The sequence below is a fragment of the Rhopilema esculentum genome, chromosome 9 (assembly GCF_057945365.1).
Source record: "Rhopilema esculentum isolate cy_ngs chromosome 9, ASM5794536v1, whole genome shotgun sequence".
Lineage (NCBI taxonomy): Eukaryota > Metazoa > Cnidaria > Scyphozoa > Rhizostomeae > Rhizostomatidae > Rhopilema > Rhopilema esculentum.
This window is the reverse complement of record NC_142823.1, coordinates 1,716,886-1,731,836: the sequence shown is the minus strand read 5'-3', so window position 1 is coordinate 1,731,836 and position 14,951 is coordinate 1,716,886. Positions and strand designations below refer to the sequence as shown.

The window sequence follows — 14,951 nt, the reverse complement described above, 5'->3', positions numbered from 1 at the left end:
TTGCGTTGTTAGTTTTCATAACACAGCAGGGTCTGAGAACGTACCTTGAAAATTCGGTCACATATCTTAATGCACCAATTCAACTTACGGCCTCGTTTTTGAAGTTTCTCCATCATTTTATAACTTTTTTAAGCTCCGATTTGGAATTATCACCATAATTTTAGGCCGGATACAATTTCACATATTGTTTGTGCGTGTATTTTACGAAGAAATTTGTAACGGATTTGACCCGCAAAAATCGTTACGGATTAATCTTTACCCCCTTAATCGCCAATCACGGTCAAATCCTTTTTAAAACTGTTGTCAGTTTGCCGTCATAATGAAAACTTTGCTAGTAGACTAGAATTCAGGGTCTCAATCCGAAACTGAGGTCAAATATTTTGTACAAGGAAATTTGAAGAATTTTTCAAAACTAGACTGTAAGTTGAATTGGTGCATTAAAAAAGTATATCCTCTTCAGACACTTCACAATGTTCTTAACTTGCAGTTTTCAATGCAAAAATGTCCAAAATTCATTAGCTTCAAATATCCAAGGACTTTAGAAAACTTGAACGGATAAAATTTGCTAACGAATACGGGTTGCATGCATGTGATGTGATACAGATTGCATGTGATAGAAAAACATTTTCAAAAAGACAGCAAATTAGCCTGTCGAACCAATACTAGTATATGGCAACGATTGCAGTTAAAAGTATCTTCAATTTATTTCAGATACAAACATATTTGGCATGTTTTAAAAAAACTATTGCACTGGTTGTTTTAGCATTTTTTTAATTTGATTCCTTCTCTGTCAAGTAATTAGATAGAAAGAAAGACAAGCTAAACCTTAAATATTTCTTCATAATATGCTCGGATATGTTTCAAACAATGCTGCAAATAATTTCTGATACTTATCTCTAAATACCCAACCTAACAAAAACATCAACTATATTTACAAAATGTTTGTCAATTTGATAAAATTTCACATTTACTTTGATAAAATTATAAATACATATTTCATATAAAAACCTAACCACCAATAACAACACAACTGTACATGTCCAATAACATATCAATGTTCTTATTAGTTTACACGTATTTAATGCAAAATAAAATATAATAACGGCAAAATAAGCACAAGCGATGATTTTACAGTCCTGGTCTCTGCGGCTCCTGTTACAGCTAACTGTGAAGGGCACCCACTCCAATCTTCCCAAACACTCCTTGGGTACCCATACTCGACCCTGAATCTTCTATTGTTAAATCTATAGTAGCGATCTCCTTTGAAGAAATAGACCTTATCATACCTCCAAGTAAGGACGCTATCAAAATCTTCTGGAACGCCTCTCCAAGCATGGCGCGTTTTTCTAGGATAATAAAAGTCCAATCTATATTTGTCTTGGCTTTGGATACGACTGAACCTCCAATATTGCGCATCTTTGAATATGTATAGCTGATTATTCCCTGGCCAAACAAACGCTGCTTTTACGTCGGCGAAATTTGCTGGTAGACCTTTAAAGCCATCACTGATATAATAAGGACCACCAACAAGCTTTGTATCCTCGAATACGTAATACCTAGAAGGACAAATGTAATCACATTTAATCACGGCCAACATAAAACATTGTGTATGATAATAATGATGATTAAAAGAGCCAACCAACAATAATCCTTGCCCTAAAACCAAAAAACTGACAATGCTGCCTCCACGACTGAAGGCTGAGAGATGGATAACTTGAATCAATACTCTTGGAGCGAACTCTAAAGTTTCTATTTATATCTTGATTCGCTGAGAAAGGTATCCACGTCATTGGCCTATGACAGCATAATACTTCAATGAAATATAGACCACAAAACTGCATATCTTTTAAGGCAATCTAAGAAAGTTCACACAATGCAGTACATTCGTCCATAACTTTTCCAAAAAAGGTAAATAAAGAACGACTTGTCTGAGGGCAGATCCCATTTACAAGGCCGATGGCATAAGCATAGATTAATATTTTCAATAGCAAGCAAGCATTGGGATTTTCAGGCTTAAAGTTAGGGGTGAAAAGGGAAAGTTGAAATAGCTAAAGCCTTTAAGCTGTAATACTCATTACTTAGTTCAGGCATATGGCCCCGGTGGATTATTGTTTGCTGTATTGTATTGACTTACGCAATGCAATGCTGCATTGTAGCTGTTGAATCCGATGTTATCAATCGTATCCATGCTCAAACGTTCCCAAAACAACAATGACTTCATATGGTTCTGAGTTTTAAAAATAACTAGAAACAAATTATGAAGCTAACAAACATACTTATTTCCACTAAATGCAACAAGTTTGTGATCCCATTGTCGTTTAAATAATGCATCGATTCGTTTGAGTCCACCGAATAATTCTGACGTCGGAATGGGGCCTTTTTTGCTCCTCAAGTAACGGTCGAGAATGTACGATTTGTCGTCGTTGACAATGTACGTGTCTTTGTTGGCCGTCAGTACTGTAGCTTTGGCCCTTTTTAAGCACAACCGCAGTTGACTTCCAGGAATCTTGCCTCTCTTTTCAGGAACAGGCGGCGGACTAGCTGTTGCCGGTTGATCTCTTACTCCTAATTCAAAACAAATATGATCAAGCAAGATGCAAATCACAAAATCGTTGTCCTGCAATCTGCACCTAAGGTTGTCATAGGCCAAAGTAGAACTACTTACTTCGTAACAAATCACTGTAATTTCGGAATTAAAAAGATGAACCAGAGAAAAAAGTATGTATGAATAGAGAGGAATAGAGAGGAATAACGGAGAGGATTAAATTCGCGAGAATATAGGACTTCAGATTAGCGAGGAATAGATTAGTGAGAAACAGAGAGAAAAATAAAATAGGTGTCCTTCTCAACACGTTTGGAAGAATTTTGGTTAATATTATCATACCGCCTTCTGGGTACATAGTACGTAATATAGTAAGAGTGGAGCTCAATGCATTGAATAGGAATTGATTTGCCTCTTCCCTTAGCAGGTTATAGAGGTTAGTTTAGGGCTTAGAGAAAGTAGCTTGTCTGGTAACTCTGTTGACTGTACTTATAGGTGTAGGTCAGATTTTTAAAGATCTTCCTAAAGAAAATGGACCTGATAAAAGCACTGAAATGAGATTAAATGCGCTTTGACTAAAGGATCACACCCATTTTCCTCCAACTCTGCAGTAGCAAACGCCACCACTGACTTCAAACCTATCTAATCTAAAATTAAGAACAGTTGTCGACTGTGCTAGGAAAATTTAGCGCTCTCTACATTCCATGTAAAGAGATGCTTATGCAAAGGCAATACTAACCATAAAGTGATTGGGCACCTTGTATGTCATCAATGTGGAGGTTAAAATCAAGCCCATTAGTAGCTTTATAGAGGGCATGCATTACCGCTCCCTTCGTTCCTGAGTGATCCAGCCCAAGACTGTGACCAACTTCATGGACTGTGATCCATAACAGATCTCTTCCTTTTGAAGATTTTATACTGAATATTTCGTCATCATCAAAATGAACATCTCCTGTAAGATCTGCAAAATAAAGCATCATTAACAACTAATAGCTTTGCTATAGTGGGTTTCCGAATTTTAGTGATTTTTTACCCTGACTTCATTTTCACGGCTACAGAGTTTCTAAACGATGACGTCATACAAATATTAGCTTCAGGATTTTTAAATTTAGACCACATAACCTGAAGTAACACAATAATACACTTCTAAGCGTGCAAACTCAGTCGAATCCGTTAACAGTTACAGCTCAATTATGAGGGGCAAATCACTCCATGAAAATCTCGTACACTGTTGGTGAAAATCCTTTATCTTATCTAGAAATCTCTGGAAATCCTTTTGTTTTGGTGAGGAAATTGTACGATGTTTTCAAGAGTGAACTGCCCTCGTTTTTAAAGCCATATCTTATTGAATCTGTAACAGATTTATCAAATATCGTACAGTAAGTGGTATAACTTTCTGATAATTGGGTCTAGTAAAATCAACAATGCTTAGAAGACGTTCATTGCAAAACAGTTAGCTATGCGTTAACAAAGGAAGCTTCAATTTTAGATGTTCGGTTTAAAGTTCACTTTCTGTGAGATGTAAATTCTTGAAAAAAATAGATCAGTAATGTTGATCAATTAAGTTTTGTTCTAGAAATGACCGAGGTACAACTTTATGTTGGGGGGGGGGGGGGGCAGCCCTGATAAATAAGTGTAAAAACAGCCATAATTTACAAAATTAAAGTATTTTATTCATGGTACTTAAGTTTTGGGCAAAGTATCTCGGTCCTTGTCTAGCGATCCTCTATAGTCTACATCCACACGAAATAAACTTAATTATTCAAATATTTTAGTATAATTATTACAATAGCTCACCGTCTCCACCCTCCGGATAAAATGCATGGGCTAGTTCGCCGCCCATTCCGTCAAATGGGTATGAATCGTCATGATATTTTGTAGTAAATTTTAATAATATATCAGGTTTTCTTTTGTCTTCTTCGAAGTTAATATTGGTTACTGATGACCATTTCTTGAAGGCTTTTATTACCATTTCTTTGACATCTTCGTCCTTGATATTGTCGTTGTTGCTGTTGGCAATTGCCCACGTTAGATTCTAAAATAGAATGCCACTAATTTAACCAAAACACAAGGTCCTATTTCTTATGGTGACGTCATAGCATGTGATCGTGGGAAAGCAGCTCATTCGAGCAAACACTAGTGCAGGTAAAGGTTGTTTATTGTTTATTTAGATGTTTATTTCATGACGATGGTGTCCACAGTCGACCTACACGTGGGAATATTATGATAATATTGACCTCTAATTGGTCTTGCCTATGTATTGAGAGAAGAATTTATAACTATGTATTGGCCAGTGCAAAACTCATCAACCCGCAGATTAATGCCTCGCGGGTAATTTCATTTAACAGTTGTGCATAAAAAAGGTTGAGAGCAAGAATGGACCAGAGAAAGAGTCCTTTTTTTTCTAGAAAAACCAGCCCAGTTATTAAAACAATCTGTAACAATATGTCTTTAGAAGATGTGTAGAGACTGACACATTGGAAATGATATTTACAGCGAAAGGGGAAATATTTTATATATATATATGACTATGTAAGAGTGGGAATCTTAGAGTGACACATAGCCCAACATGCTGAATCAAAGCTGATTCTTCATGCTGAATCAAACCCTTAAACTGCCCCACCAAATATACCCCCACGAAATATTTAAATGTTTTTAACATACTCTTTTATTCCAAATTTTGCCATGCTTCTTGTATCTTCTCTTTCTTTTGACGTTATCGGTTGGGGCAAAGTCGGCCATTCCACAGCGCGGCGCTTGCATAATTTTTTTCGTCTCTTCATTCAATACGCCCGTTTCAGGTAGTCCTCCCATCCTTTGAAAAGCCTTCAGCCCCTCTGCTATCTGCTTTTCGTCTAGGATCGAACCCCTTCGTGGGTCAGGGCGCACTACGTAACCATACTTTGCGAGGTAGTTCTGTAACGTAACAAAATGGTTATTTAATCAAATAAAACTACTCAAACATCTCATGAAGGATCACACATAAATCTGCCCTTCAAAGACTCTAGGGGGACAAAAAATTATTTGTGTACTGGGGTTTGACCCTTATAGAGGGTGAACACTGAATATGCATCGAAAATATTTCCCGCAAGGGGCCTACAATGGCAGGGAAGTAGGGTTACGACGATAACACAACTGCATTGAATGAATTCGTGACGTCAGAATAATCGAATAGTAATGTAGTATGCTCTGTGCTCGGGATTGGTAGGTTGCTTCCAGACCTTCAGGCCAAATCGAGGTAAACTGAATTCGAGACAGGAGAAAAATAGACTTAAATTCTTTTAATAAGAGACAAACCAAAATCTTCTGTGTGCAACGATTTTCGTACATTTTCCTCTGCGAAGGTTTATTTTCCAACTGTACTTTTATCGCCGTTCCTCTTTATCATCTCGCCTAAATGCTCAATAAGTAATAAAAAACCACGGAAAGCTATTTTGAGTTCCTCACGTTCTGCCATGTCTTTCGAAACTGTTGCAAAAGGAATTGCTCGTATCCTGTTTGTGTTAAATTCATCTCTAAAATGCTTGTCTGTCAGTTTTCTCATGAATTTGGTATTGTCAGAATGATTGTCTGCCGGGGGCTCCTGCTCAAGCGGGAATGAAAAAGCGTAGCGTACTCTCGAAACATGTGACAACGTTATTAATATTTCTAACGCAATTTTTATTTGACACTACAAATGCGCTATGGACCTCACTGGGAGTGAATTTATTTGCTCTGCTGTCATTATAGCTCGTAGGAACAATTGTGAACAAAGCACATAAGCATGGAAGCGGCCACTTTTAAAAAGAATTGTTCATTGATAGTGAATAATGTTTTCACAAATCAAGGTCTCATGGTAGACATTCATTCAAACATATTTGTCATATTGTTCATAGATTATCATCACGCATCATTGAGTGTGCGTAATCAGAACACAGAATACACTCTTCTTTTATAAGAACAATTTCATAAGAACACGAGCCTCAAAATTGGTCAAAAGTTAAGAACAAATTAAGAACAAGCTGAGGCTGAGCTTCTGCCAAATGCAATTTTGAACAACGTTTTTCTCAAAATCGAGGATTTTTAGCGATGTGTGGGTGTTTTTTGGTGAATATTCAAATTTGTCACTTTGTTGGCAAATGAGGCCTGAACACCTCCTTAGAGCGAAAAAGCTAGCACTCGCAGCTCCTTACACCCTGTTAAATTAAGAACAAATTAAGAACAATCCAGCCTCAGATTTTCGAAAAAAATTAAGAACAGTCAGTCTGAACTTAAATTTACTGGTTCTTATAAAAAAAGAGTGTAGATACGAGGTGACGTGATGGCAAGAGTGGCCAAGCTTTCTTTCGAAAACATATTAAAATTTCGGTCATTGAGATAAGTATGTCATGGCAGCTTCTCCCCGCAATAAATCAATGTTTTATTCATGGATTAAAGTCATTTGGCTATTGAAATCCTAGCCAGAATTTACTGACCAGCAGCACCACGCTGATGCGAACGAGGAAGTAAGCAAGAAATCGTAAATATTTCAACTTGGCTAAGTAAACAGCGAGGGTATATTAAAACAGAGACACGCGCCGAAACCCAGCACTTCCACCCCTTATTATCCGAGGGTGAGTGGTGGCAATCTGAAAAACCTTGTATCATAACAAAAACGACAATTTGATCTGTCTTTGTATAACAACACACTATCGTCAATCAAAGATGTTCCTTGAGCGGACGCAGCCATTAGGATAGTTGGTACACACAAAAACAACAAGCTGATGATAAATTAAATTGTTTACTAAAAACACTAAGAACTCACCAGTCCACTTTGATCAATGTTTGTCGGTGGTTGAAGCGGAGAGCCATGCAGACAAGTCGCTGAAATGATGACAATAAACACCGTATTTAGAGTCATTGTTGCTTGTGTTAAAATTGCTCTGCTATTCTGCCAATAAATATCTTTCTGGTAGGCAACCAGCCTTAAATACTTGATTTAGAAATCCTTTTTGTTGAACGCATGAGATAAGAAATCCTCTTCGCGTATTAAGTTATTTATACGTTCAACGGTACCACAGGAATTTGTTTCCTTTTGTTTGCTCAATGAACAATTTGACTTTCAATCCCCTGCAGCAGGAAACCACCTTGTCCACAATGATCTCTTTGACTAGGTCCATGGTCCCAAATCCGGGTGTTTTCTTACGTCATAATACTTTCGAATGAAGATGCACTGTTCTGATGGTAGCGTGGTGGAAATCGGATGGACGGTGTTGCGAAGGCGTTATGCGTCACCCAATCATCCGCTTTGTCGGATACTGTTCATTCTGTGTTGCTGGAGAAGTTTCTAATTTTGGTTAGCTTTTCAAGCGGAAATTCTTTTATTTCCAGAAAAGTTGTCAACCTTCCTCCGGCCAAGAAAATCACACTATAAAACCTTCCTCATTTTTAAAGGTTCAAAATGTCCGTGGTCAAGGAAACAGGGTACTCGACTAGTCTTGCTTCCCTCTCCTCACAACTCTGTTTTTCTACACATTTTTAAATTTGAGCCTACTTTTAATTATAGGTAGTTTTTGAGACAGATGTAAAGTGACATGCTTATATAAATTAATAAGAAAAGCATGTCATATAATGTAGATATGTAAATCATAAACGGTATAGTCCCCCAAAGGCGAAATTTATGAGACTGTCCAACTTTGGCAATATCCGGGAACTTCAGCCTCGTTTTGATGATTAAAATCTGATTTGCGATTATTTGGAAAACATCAGCTCATTACCAGGGACGATAATTGGCAGATATTTTTTGGGGGGGGGGGGGGGTTAAGGGCTCAAAAATTCCAACTGACAAAGGTCAATTCTAGTTTTTTATGAGTCAGCGAAGTCAGCGAACAATTTTGCATCGAATAAGCCAAAGTTATTTTTGCGTGTCAGTTCTCCTTTAAGGAACTTTTGACATGAAAATTTGATGATTTGAGGTCTACGAATAAGGAACTTTTGGAACTAGGCCTTGAGGTAGGTTCCTTTTTGAAAAGAGTGTGTACATTTTAACCACTTTTTGGTTTAACCCAGGCCAGTTAAAAGCTTCCTAAATGCTAAGGAATGTAGTTTTCTTCATATTTCGACTTAATCATCTACCCACAAGTTAAGAGAAGAACTTATTTTTACAAGAACTTATTTTTGTTGAAATTTTTTGTAACTTTCTTAGGCATTACTTTTGTGTATCGACAAAATGTCTGCCGATTTCAAATAATATTGGGTTGGAATGTCTATGTACCCCAACACGACATAACTGCAACGTTTATAGCAGGACCGTCTAAAATCTGGGTTAGGGTGTAAGCCCCATAGGGCTCAGAGACCCACAGGCCCCATAGGGCCATAAGCCCCATATGTAATCCGCCACTGTGCATTCGTAAAATATAGAAATCTTTTAATCTATTTGAAATATAATCATTTGTAGCAAGGGAGGCTTCAAAAGAACACTATCCATGTTTATTTGATTCAACCTGCACATTTTTTTGAAAAACGTAATGTTTTTTGGTTTCGGACCATTTTTTGAAACCAATGCGGTTTAGTAAATCCTCGGCTTTATAAGATCACATTTGAAAGCGGCTTTTGAGTTCAAACCATTTGCTTTCTTTGAAGGTTAATTTCGTCAGAGGTGCTTAAGGTTGATTATGTTGCATTTGCTGTTGTTCTATATCCACAAGCTAGTATTAATTGTTGAAAGACAGTCTTCAGAAAACTCAAAATCTTTTAAAATAATTTTAGTGTTTTTAATCGAGATCAAGCCATGACAGGAGTCGAATAAAAACGCTTGATGTAAATAAACATCAAGAGCCACTCTTTGAGTAGGTTAATAGAAGACATTCCCTTGTCTTCCTCTAAAAAAATTGAGCCTAGAATCTTGAAATCGTTCTCAGATGGGTATTGTTAATGAAGTCTGAAGGGGACGTATTTTAAGGAGACTTTCGATTCGTCTCCTTCCTAATTTTTTACTCTTTCACAGGCTTTTTGAAGGGAAATTAGCTGCGGGGGAATTTCTTTGTTTATTTTTCAAAACAAGGAAGCGTCACTGGGGCTGGAGAAGCAATTGCCCCCACCCCCTCCCTAGGTAGTATGGTAAAAAAGGCCCTGTACCTTGTTGCAGAATGGTCTTGTATGTTTTAAGAGAGATGTCATCTAAACCTCATTCGTAAGACTTTGCATTTCACCTAAAATTGAAACTGATAAAGTATTCAAATCAGAAATGTTCGATTGAGGGGTGTGCGGATGTACCAAAAATATGATATGTGCCAAACTTCAATCAAATAGACCTGCGCATCATATGATTAATCATGCCTGCGCAGGAGCGAATGAAACGTGAAAGTGGAAGGGGTCTCTTGGAATTTGTTGAAGGGTGCCACGGGAAATGAGGAAAAAGTCAGAAAATGGATATATCATACATACCAATGATGAAAAGAAATGAATTATTCTGCAAAATCTTTGATGACATCAAACACATCAAGGATTGCAAAGCATGGAAAAGTATTTGCCAACAAGCAACATCGAAAAACCCTGTTAATTTATTACCAAAAACCAAGGTTCAAAGTCAGAAGTATCGAATTTATAAAGGATCTTGATGAGTTTCCCAGAAAATGCTCGAAACTTAAATGAGATTAATTAAAATTCAAACTGCAATGTATTCGGTAACTATCATTTTCAAAACTCGGTATTCCGGTAATATCAAAATACTCTTGCAGAATTACGGTAATAGGGAAATTTTCTTGCGGAAACACGGTATTTGATACCCCCAAAAGACCCCCGCCCCTCCTTAACACTTAATAGAGAAAGGGGCGAGACAGCATATGCGGGAACTAATCAATGAAGCACTTGGCACACGAATAGCAAACAACCTATGCGAGTATTGGCTGCAAATGAATGGAACCGGCTTTTTAGTTCTTGATGCTTGCAGTTATGAAAATTCTTCAAATCGAAAAGTCCCTTAGGTTATGTTCACATTGCTCCGTATTCGTTTTTATCCGTTTTCATATCGATCCGTTTTACCTGTTCATAATGCTCCGGATACATTTGATAACGGCGTAAAAACGATGACGCGTTCACATTGCTCCGCTCTGGATAAAAAGGAAAACGCCATCAACTGGTTTACAGACCTTGCGACTGCTGATAAACTTTTCAAACATCTCACTGCCACTAATATTCCTCCAAGTAGTAGTGTACTAACTTCGAGTGAATCAACCAAGTTAAGGGAAGATGTTAAAACAAGCATCTTGCTGTGCTGTTGTTGTTGTTGTTATCGTTTTCAAAAGTATCCGTTTTCGGTGTTCACACTGCGTTTTGCGTTTTCGAAAGTCTCCGTTTTCAAAAGTGTCCGTTTTCAAAGTGCGTTTTCAAAAGTCTCCGTTTTCAATGTGGAGCAGTGTGAACGCAAGGTGATAACGGATACTTTTTTATCCGTTATCATTGGAATCCGGAGCAATGTGAACGGTCCTTAGGGATTTCGTTTTTTAGCAGCATAATTTATTTAAATATTTCGGCCTGCTACATGTAGGTTCCTTATAAAGTGGTTCCTTATAAAAAAAAGCGTGTATCCGTTTTTCAAGTGGGTTAGTGGGAACACACAACGGATAACGTTTAACCCGTTTTTCTTGGCCTAGCCCAGTGGAAAGGCTGCCTAAGAATAAACTTTATTCTTCTTCTTTGAAATATTGAACAAAGTATTTTACGAAAAATGCTTCTTCAATAAGAATCAACTTTCTATAAAAATGGAGAGACAACAGCTAGAAATAAGATTGAGATAACTAAAACATTTGAATGCATAAGTTGAAACTCTCAATTACATTTTGACGAAGCGGTTCATCAGAAATCTTTATGCATACTCTCGTCCATTATGAACTGGTTGTTGTTTTTATCCATTTTGGTCTGGTCATTTCTAATGGCCAGAAGAACATCCGGCTTTGCATGGCTTAGAAAGCCAGGAATCTTTAGAAAATTCATCTAAAAAACTATGTTTCAAACCATTTTTTTAACTTTATTCCAAATTTAGCAAAGATGATGAGAAACTGCAGCGGCGAGGTCATTCCGAGGTCATTCAGAGTTTTGAAACGCATTAAGAATTCTTGAGATCAACTTTAAGTCGGACTCGATTGGGTAGCCTGCTTCCAGTGGCGGACACTTGGGGGGCGAGGGGGGGCGACGGCCCCCCCAATACTTTAGAGGACAATGTTCTTTTGTTCGAAAACAATGGGAAATGTGACGTCATCTTATTAAAACAATAGGCTTGCCCCCCCAATATTTGACCAAGTGTCCGCCCCTGCCTGCTTCTTCCAAGCATCGAGCATGATGCATTGGGCGTGCTTTCAATGGATGGTATTTTTTCTGACTTTGCAGCATTAAAAACTCGAAAAGAGCTTATAAAAGGCATGTCATTGCACAAACTTATTGTTTGATATTTATTTAACCATACTTAATCTTAATTTGTAATCGTCGTACATCTAAACTTGTTGCTTCGAGTTTTGCAATATAAATGCCGTATGGCATGCTATGGTATGGTATGGTGTGATATATGGTATATGGTATATGGTATATGGTATGGTATGGCATGCTTTGGTATGGTGTGGTATATGGTATATGGTATATGGTATATGGTATATGGTGGTACGGTATGGTATGGTATGCTATGGTATGGTATGGTATGGTATGGTATGGTATGGTATGGTATGGTATGGTATGGTATGGTATGGTATGGTATGGTATGGTATGGTATGGCATGCTATGGTATGGTGTGGTATATGGTATATGGTATATGGTATATGGTATATGGTATATGGTATATGGTATATGGTATATGGTGGTACGGTATGGTATGGTATGGTATGGCATGCTATGGTATGGTGTGGTATGGTGTGGTATATGGTATATGGTATATGGTGGTACGGTATGGTATGGTATGGTATGGTATGGTATGGTGTGGTATATGGTATATGGTATATGGCATATGGTATATGGTATATGGTATATGGTATATGGTATATGGTTATGGTATATGGTATATGGTATATGGTGGTATGGTATGGTATGACATGCTATGGTATGGTGTGGTATATGGTATATGGTATATGGTATATGGTATATGGTGGTACGGTATGGTATGGTATGGTATGGCATGCTATGGTATGGTGTGGTATATGGTATATGGTATATGGTATATGGTGGTACGGTATGGTATGGTATGGTATGGTATGGTATGGTATGGTATGGTATGGTATGGTATGGTTTGGTATGGTATGGTATGGTATGGTATGGTATGGTATGGTATGGTATGGTATGGTATGGTATGGTATGGTATATGGTATATGATATATGGTATATGGTATATGGTATATGGTATATGGTATATCGTATATGGTATATGGTATATGGTGGTACGGTATGGTATGGTATGGTATGGTGTGGTATGGTATGGTATGGTATGGTATGGTAAGGCATGGTATGGTATGGTATGGTATGGTATGGTATGGTATGGTATGGTATGGTATGGTATGGTATGGTATGGTATGGTATGGTATGGTCTGGTCTGGTTTATGGTATATAGTATATGGTATATGGTATATGGTATATGGTATATGGTATATGGTATATGGTATATGGTATATGGTATATGGTATATGGTATATTGTATATGGTATATGGTATATGGTATATGGTATATGGTACGGTATGGTATGGTATGGTATGGACGTAGCACGCAAACTTGGACTGATGTAATCTTCTGGATCCTGCTATAGCAAAGCTTTGTGAATTGCTTATAGCTTTGCAGAGAAAATCCTTGTTGCACAGTTTGGTGTTTTAATAGCCCCTGACAATTTTTTTGCTTGACGGCATATCTTTGCACTTTAGCAAGTATGCGGAGACTCATTAGAGTTTCCAATGAGACAAAAAACCTTTGATATTTCGAAGCATCGGGAGTTGTATAAATAGAATCACATGAGACCAATGGAAGGTGAAATGTTTCAAACACGCTTACATCAAGCATTTTTGGGAAAATGGAAGATATTCCCTTTTTGTCGTTGGGGGATGAAGGAAAAAGGGGACTAAAGCCGATAGCGGACTGAGATATTGGGGGGAAGGGTTGCTTGGCCGCCCAAAAAATGTAAATAGCACAAGTAAAACACTTTTATTTTGATGAAAATGGCTGTTGTTACACTTATTTATCAAGGCTACCCCCCGCCCCCAAACAAAAAGTTGTTTCTCGGTCTTTGCATAATTGACATAGCAACGCCCTTCAAGAAAGGATTATCCCCACCCTTTCAGATGTTGCCTATATGTAACTTTACCAGAAGATTATCAAAAATTATCAGTGCAAATCAGTTGGAGATTATAAGGAAAAATTTTAGAATTAAGGTCTCTTAGGGATGGCCAGAAACTGTATCTAAAATGGATTTTGACTGAAAGAAAAACCGAGGCAATATATTTAAGCTTTGTTTCATCGTCCCGTCTATTGCAATGTTGACTTGAAATAGGAACGGTCTTGCAAAGTTTTAGAATAACCTTTATAACGCTGCTCTGCTCGTAATGAAACTTTATTTTAGATCTTGAAAGTTCTCAAAATAGGAAACATTAACATTTAAATATCAACAGGAAATATCAGCTAAAATTTAAAACTAATTATTTTTGTACAGTTGGGATATTATTTTGTAACAACTGTGCTCCCTTTGAGAGAAACAGCCAATGTTCTCGCGTTCTCGTTGAAAATTAAGAAAAATTTTCCCTTCTTTCCTTAAAGTAGTATTAATGTTTCTAGAGGAAAAGAATGGATTATCCAAGCTATCAAACTTTTCTTGATGATACTTATAAACAACAAGCCTGCTTATTCTTTATTTCTCATATCCTCAAAAAAATTTCTTTTTGTAATGTTTCTGAGAAAGCTTTCGTTAACAAACAGACCCTGTTTACCAAGTTTAGGCAAAACGAAACTCCGTCAATTTGTGCTGGCAACAGGTTATTCTGAAAGAGGTTTCTTGATCTATTTCCTAAGCCAAGCTGTTATTCGTTGTACAACTTGGGCAACAGGGGCGTAACTTGGCCAATAGTTTTGGGGGGGTTAAAAGGGCTTCTGCCCTGCAAAACTGAGTGGTGCCCTGCAGACCTCGTAGCAACGGTTTGTCTATAGGCTACTAGTGAAAGCTTTACCAGTGTACACTGGTCTTTACCAAGGACCAACTTCTAAGCAGTAAAAACAAACTTGAAACTTCATTGCCTATGGAATTTCTATTTCTGTACGTGAGCGTAAATTGTTTTTTCTATATTCACTTCATTTAATGTTGGTTTGCAAAATTAAGCTAATAAAGAGCTAATTGGGGGAGGGGGTACATGATGTAAACAGCGCAACGAAATTTAGCCCAGTGGGGCTAAGAGTCAAGTTTAGTGAGGTAGGAGGACCCACCATGGTTGG

General features: G+C 37.5%; 1 protein-coding gene across 1 annotated transcript; it reads right to left on the bottom strand.

The window, feature by feature from the left end:
- Positions 1–820: 820 nt before the first annotated feature.
- Positions 821–7,655, bottom strand: LOC135688947 (matrix metalloproteinase-25). Its single transcript, XM_065206017.2, has 6 exons — positions 7,326–7,655; positions 5,207–5,458; positions 4,340–4,577; positions 3,282–3,503; positions 2,277–2,565; positions 821–1,556 (listed from the first exon to the last, which is right to left on the bottom strand). Exons 1-6 carry the CDS (start codon positions 7,419–7,421, stop codon positions 1,079–1,081), a joined length of 1,575 nt encoding a protein of 524 aa, XP_065062089.2. The 5' UTR covers positions 7,422–7,655; the 3' UTR covers positions 821–1,078.
- Between the last annotated feature and the right edge of the window lie 7,296 nt (positions 7,656–14,951).

Bases quoted from the DNA above. Each gene is read 5' to 3' on its own strand.
- LOC135688947 (XM_065206017.2), bottom strand. From the start codon at position 7,421: ATGACTCTAAATACGGTGTTTATTGTCATCATTTCAGCGACTTGTCTG. The intron at 4,578-5,206 runs GTATGTTAAAAA...ATTCTATTTTAG, and splicing joins GCAAAATTTGGAATAAAAGA to AATCTAACGTGGGCAATTGC. The intron at 3,504-4,339 runs GTGAGCTATTGT...TTTATTTTGCAG, and splicing joins TTATCCGGAGGGTGGAGACG to ATCTTACAGGAGATGTTCAT.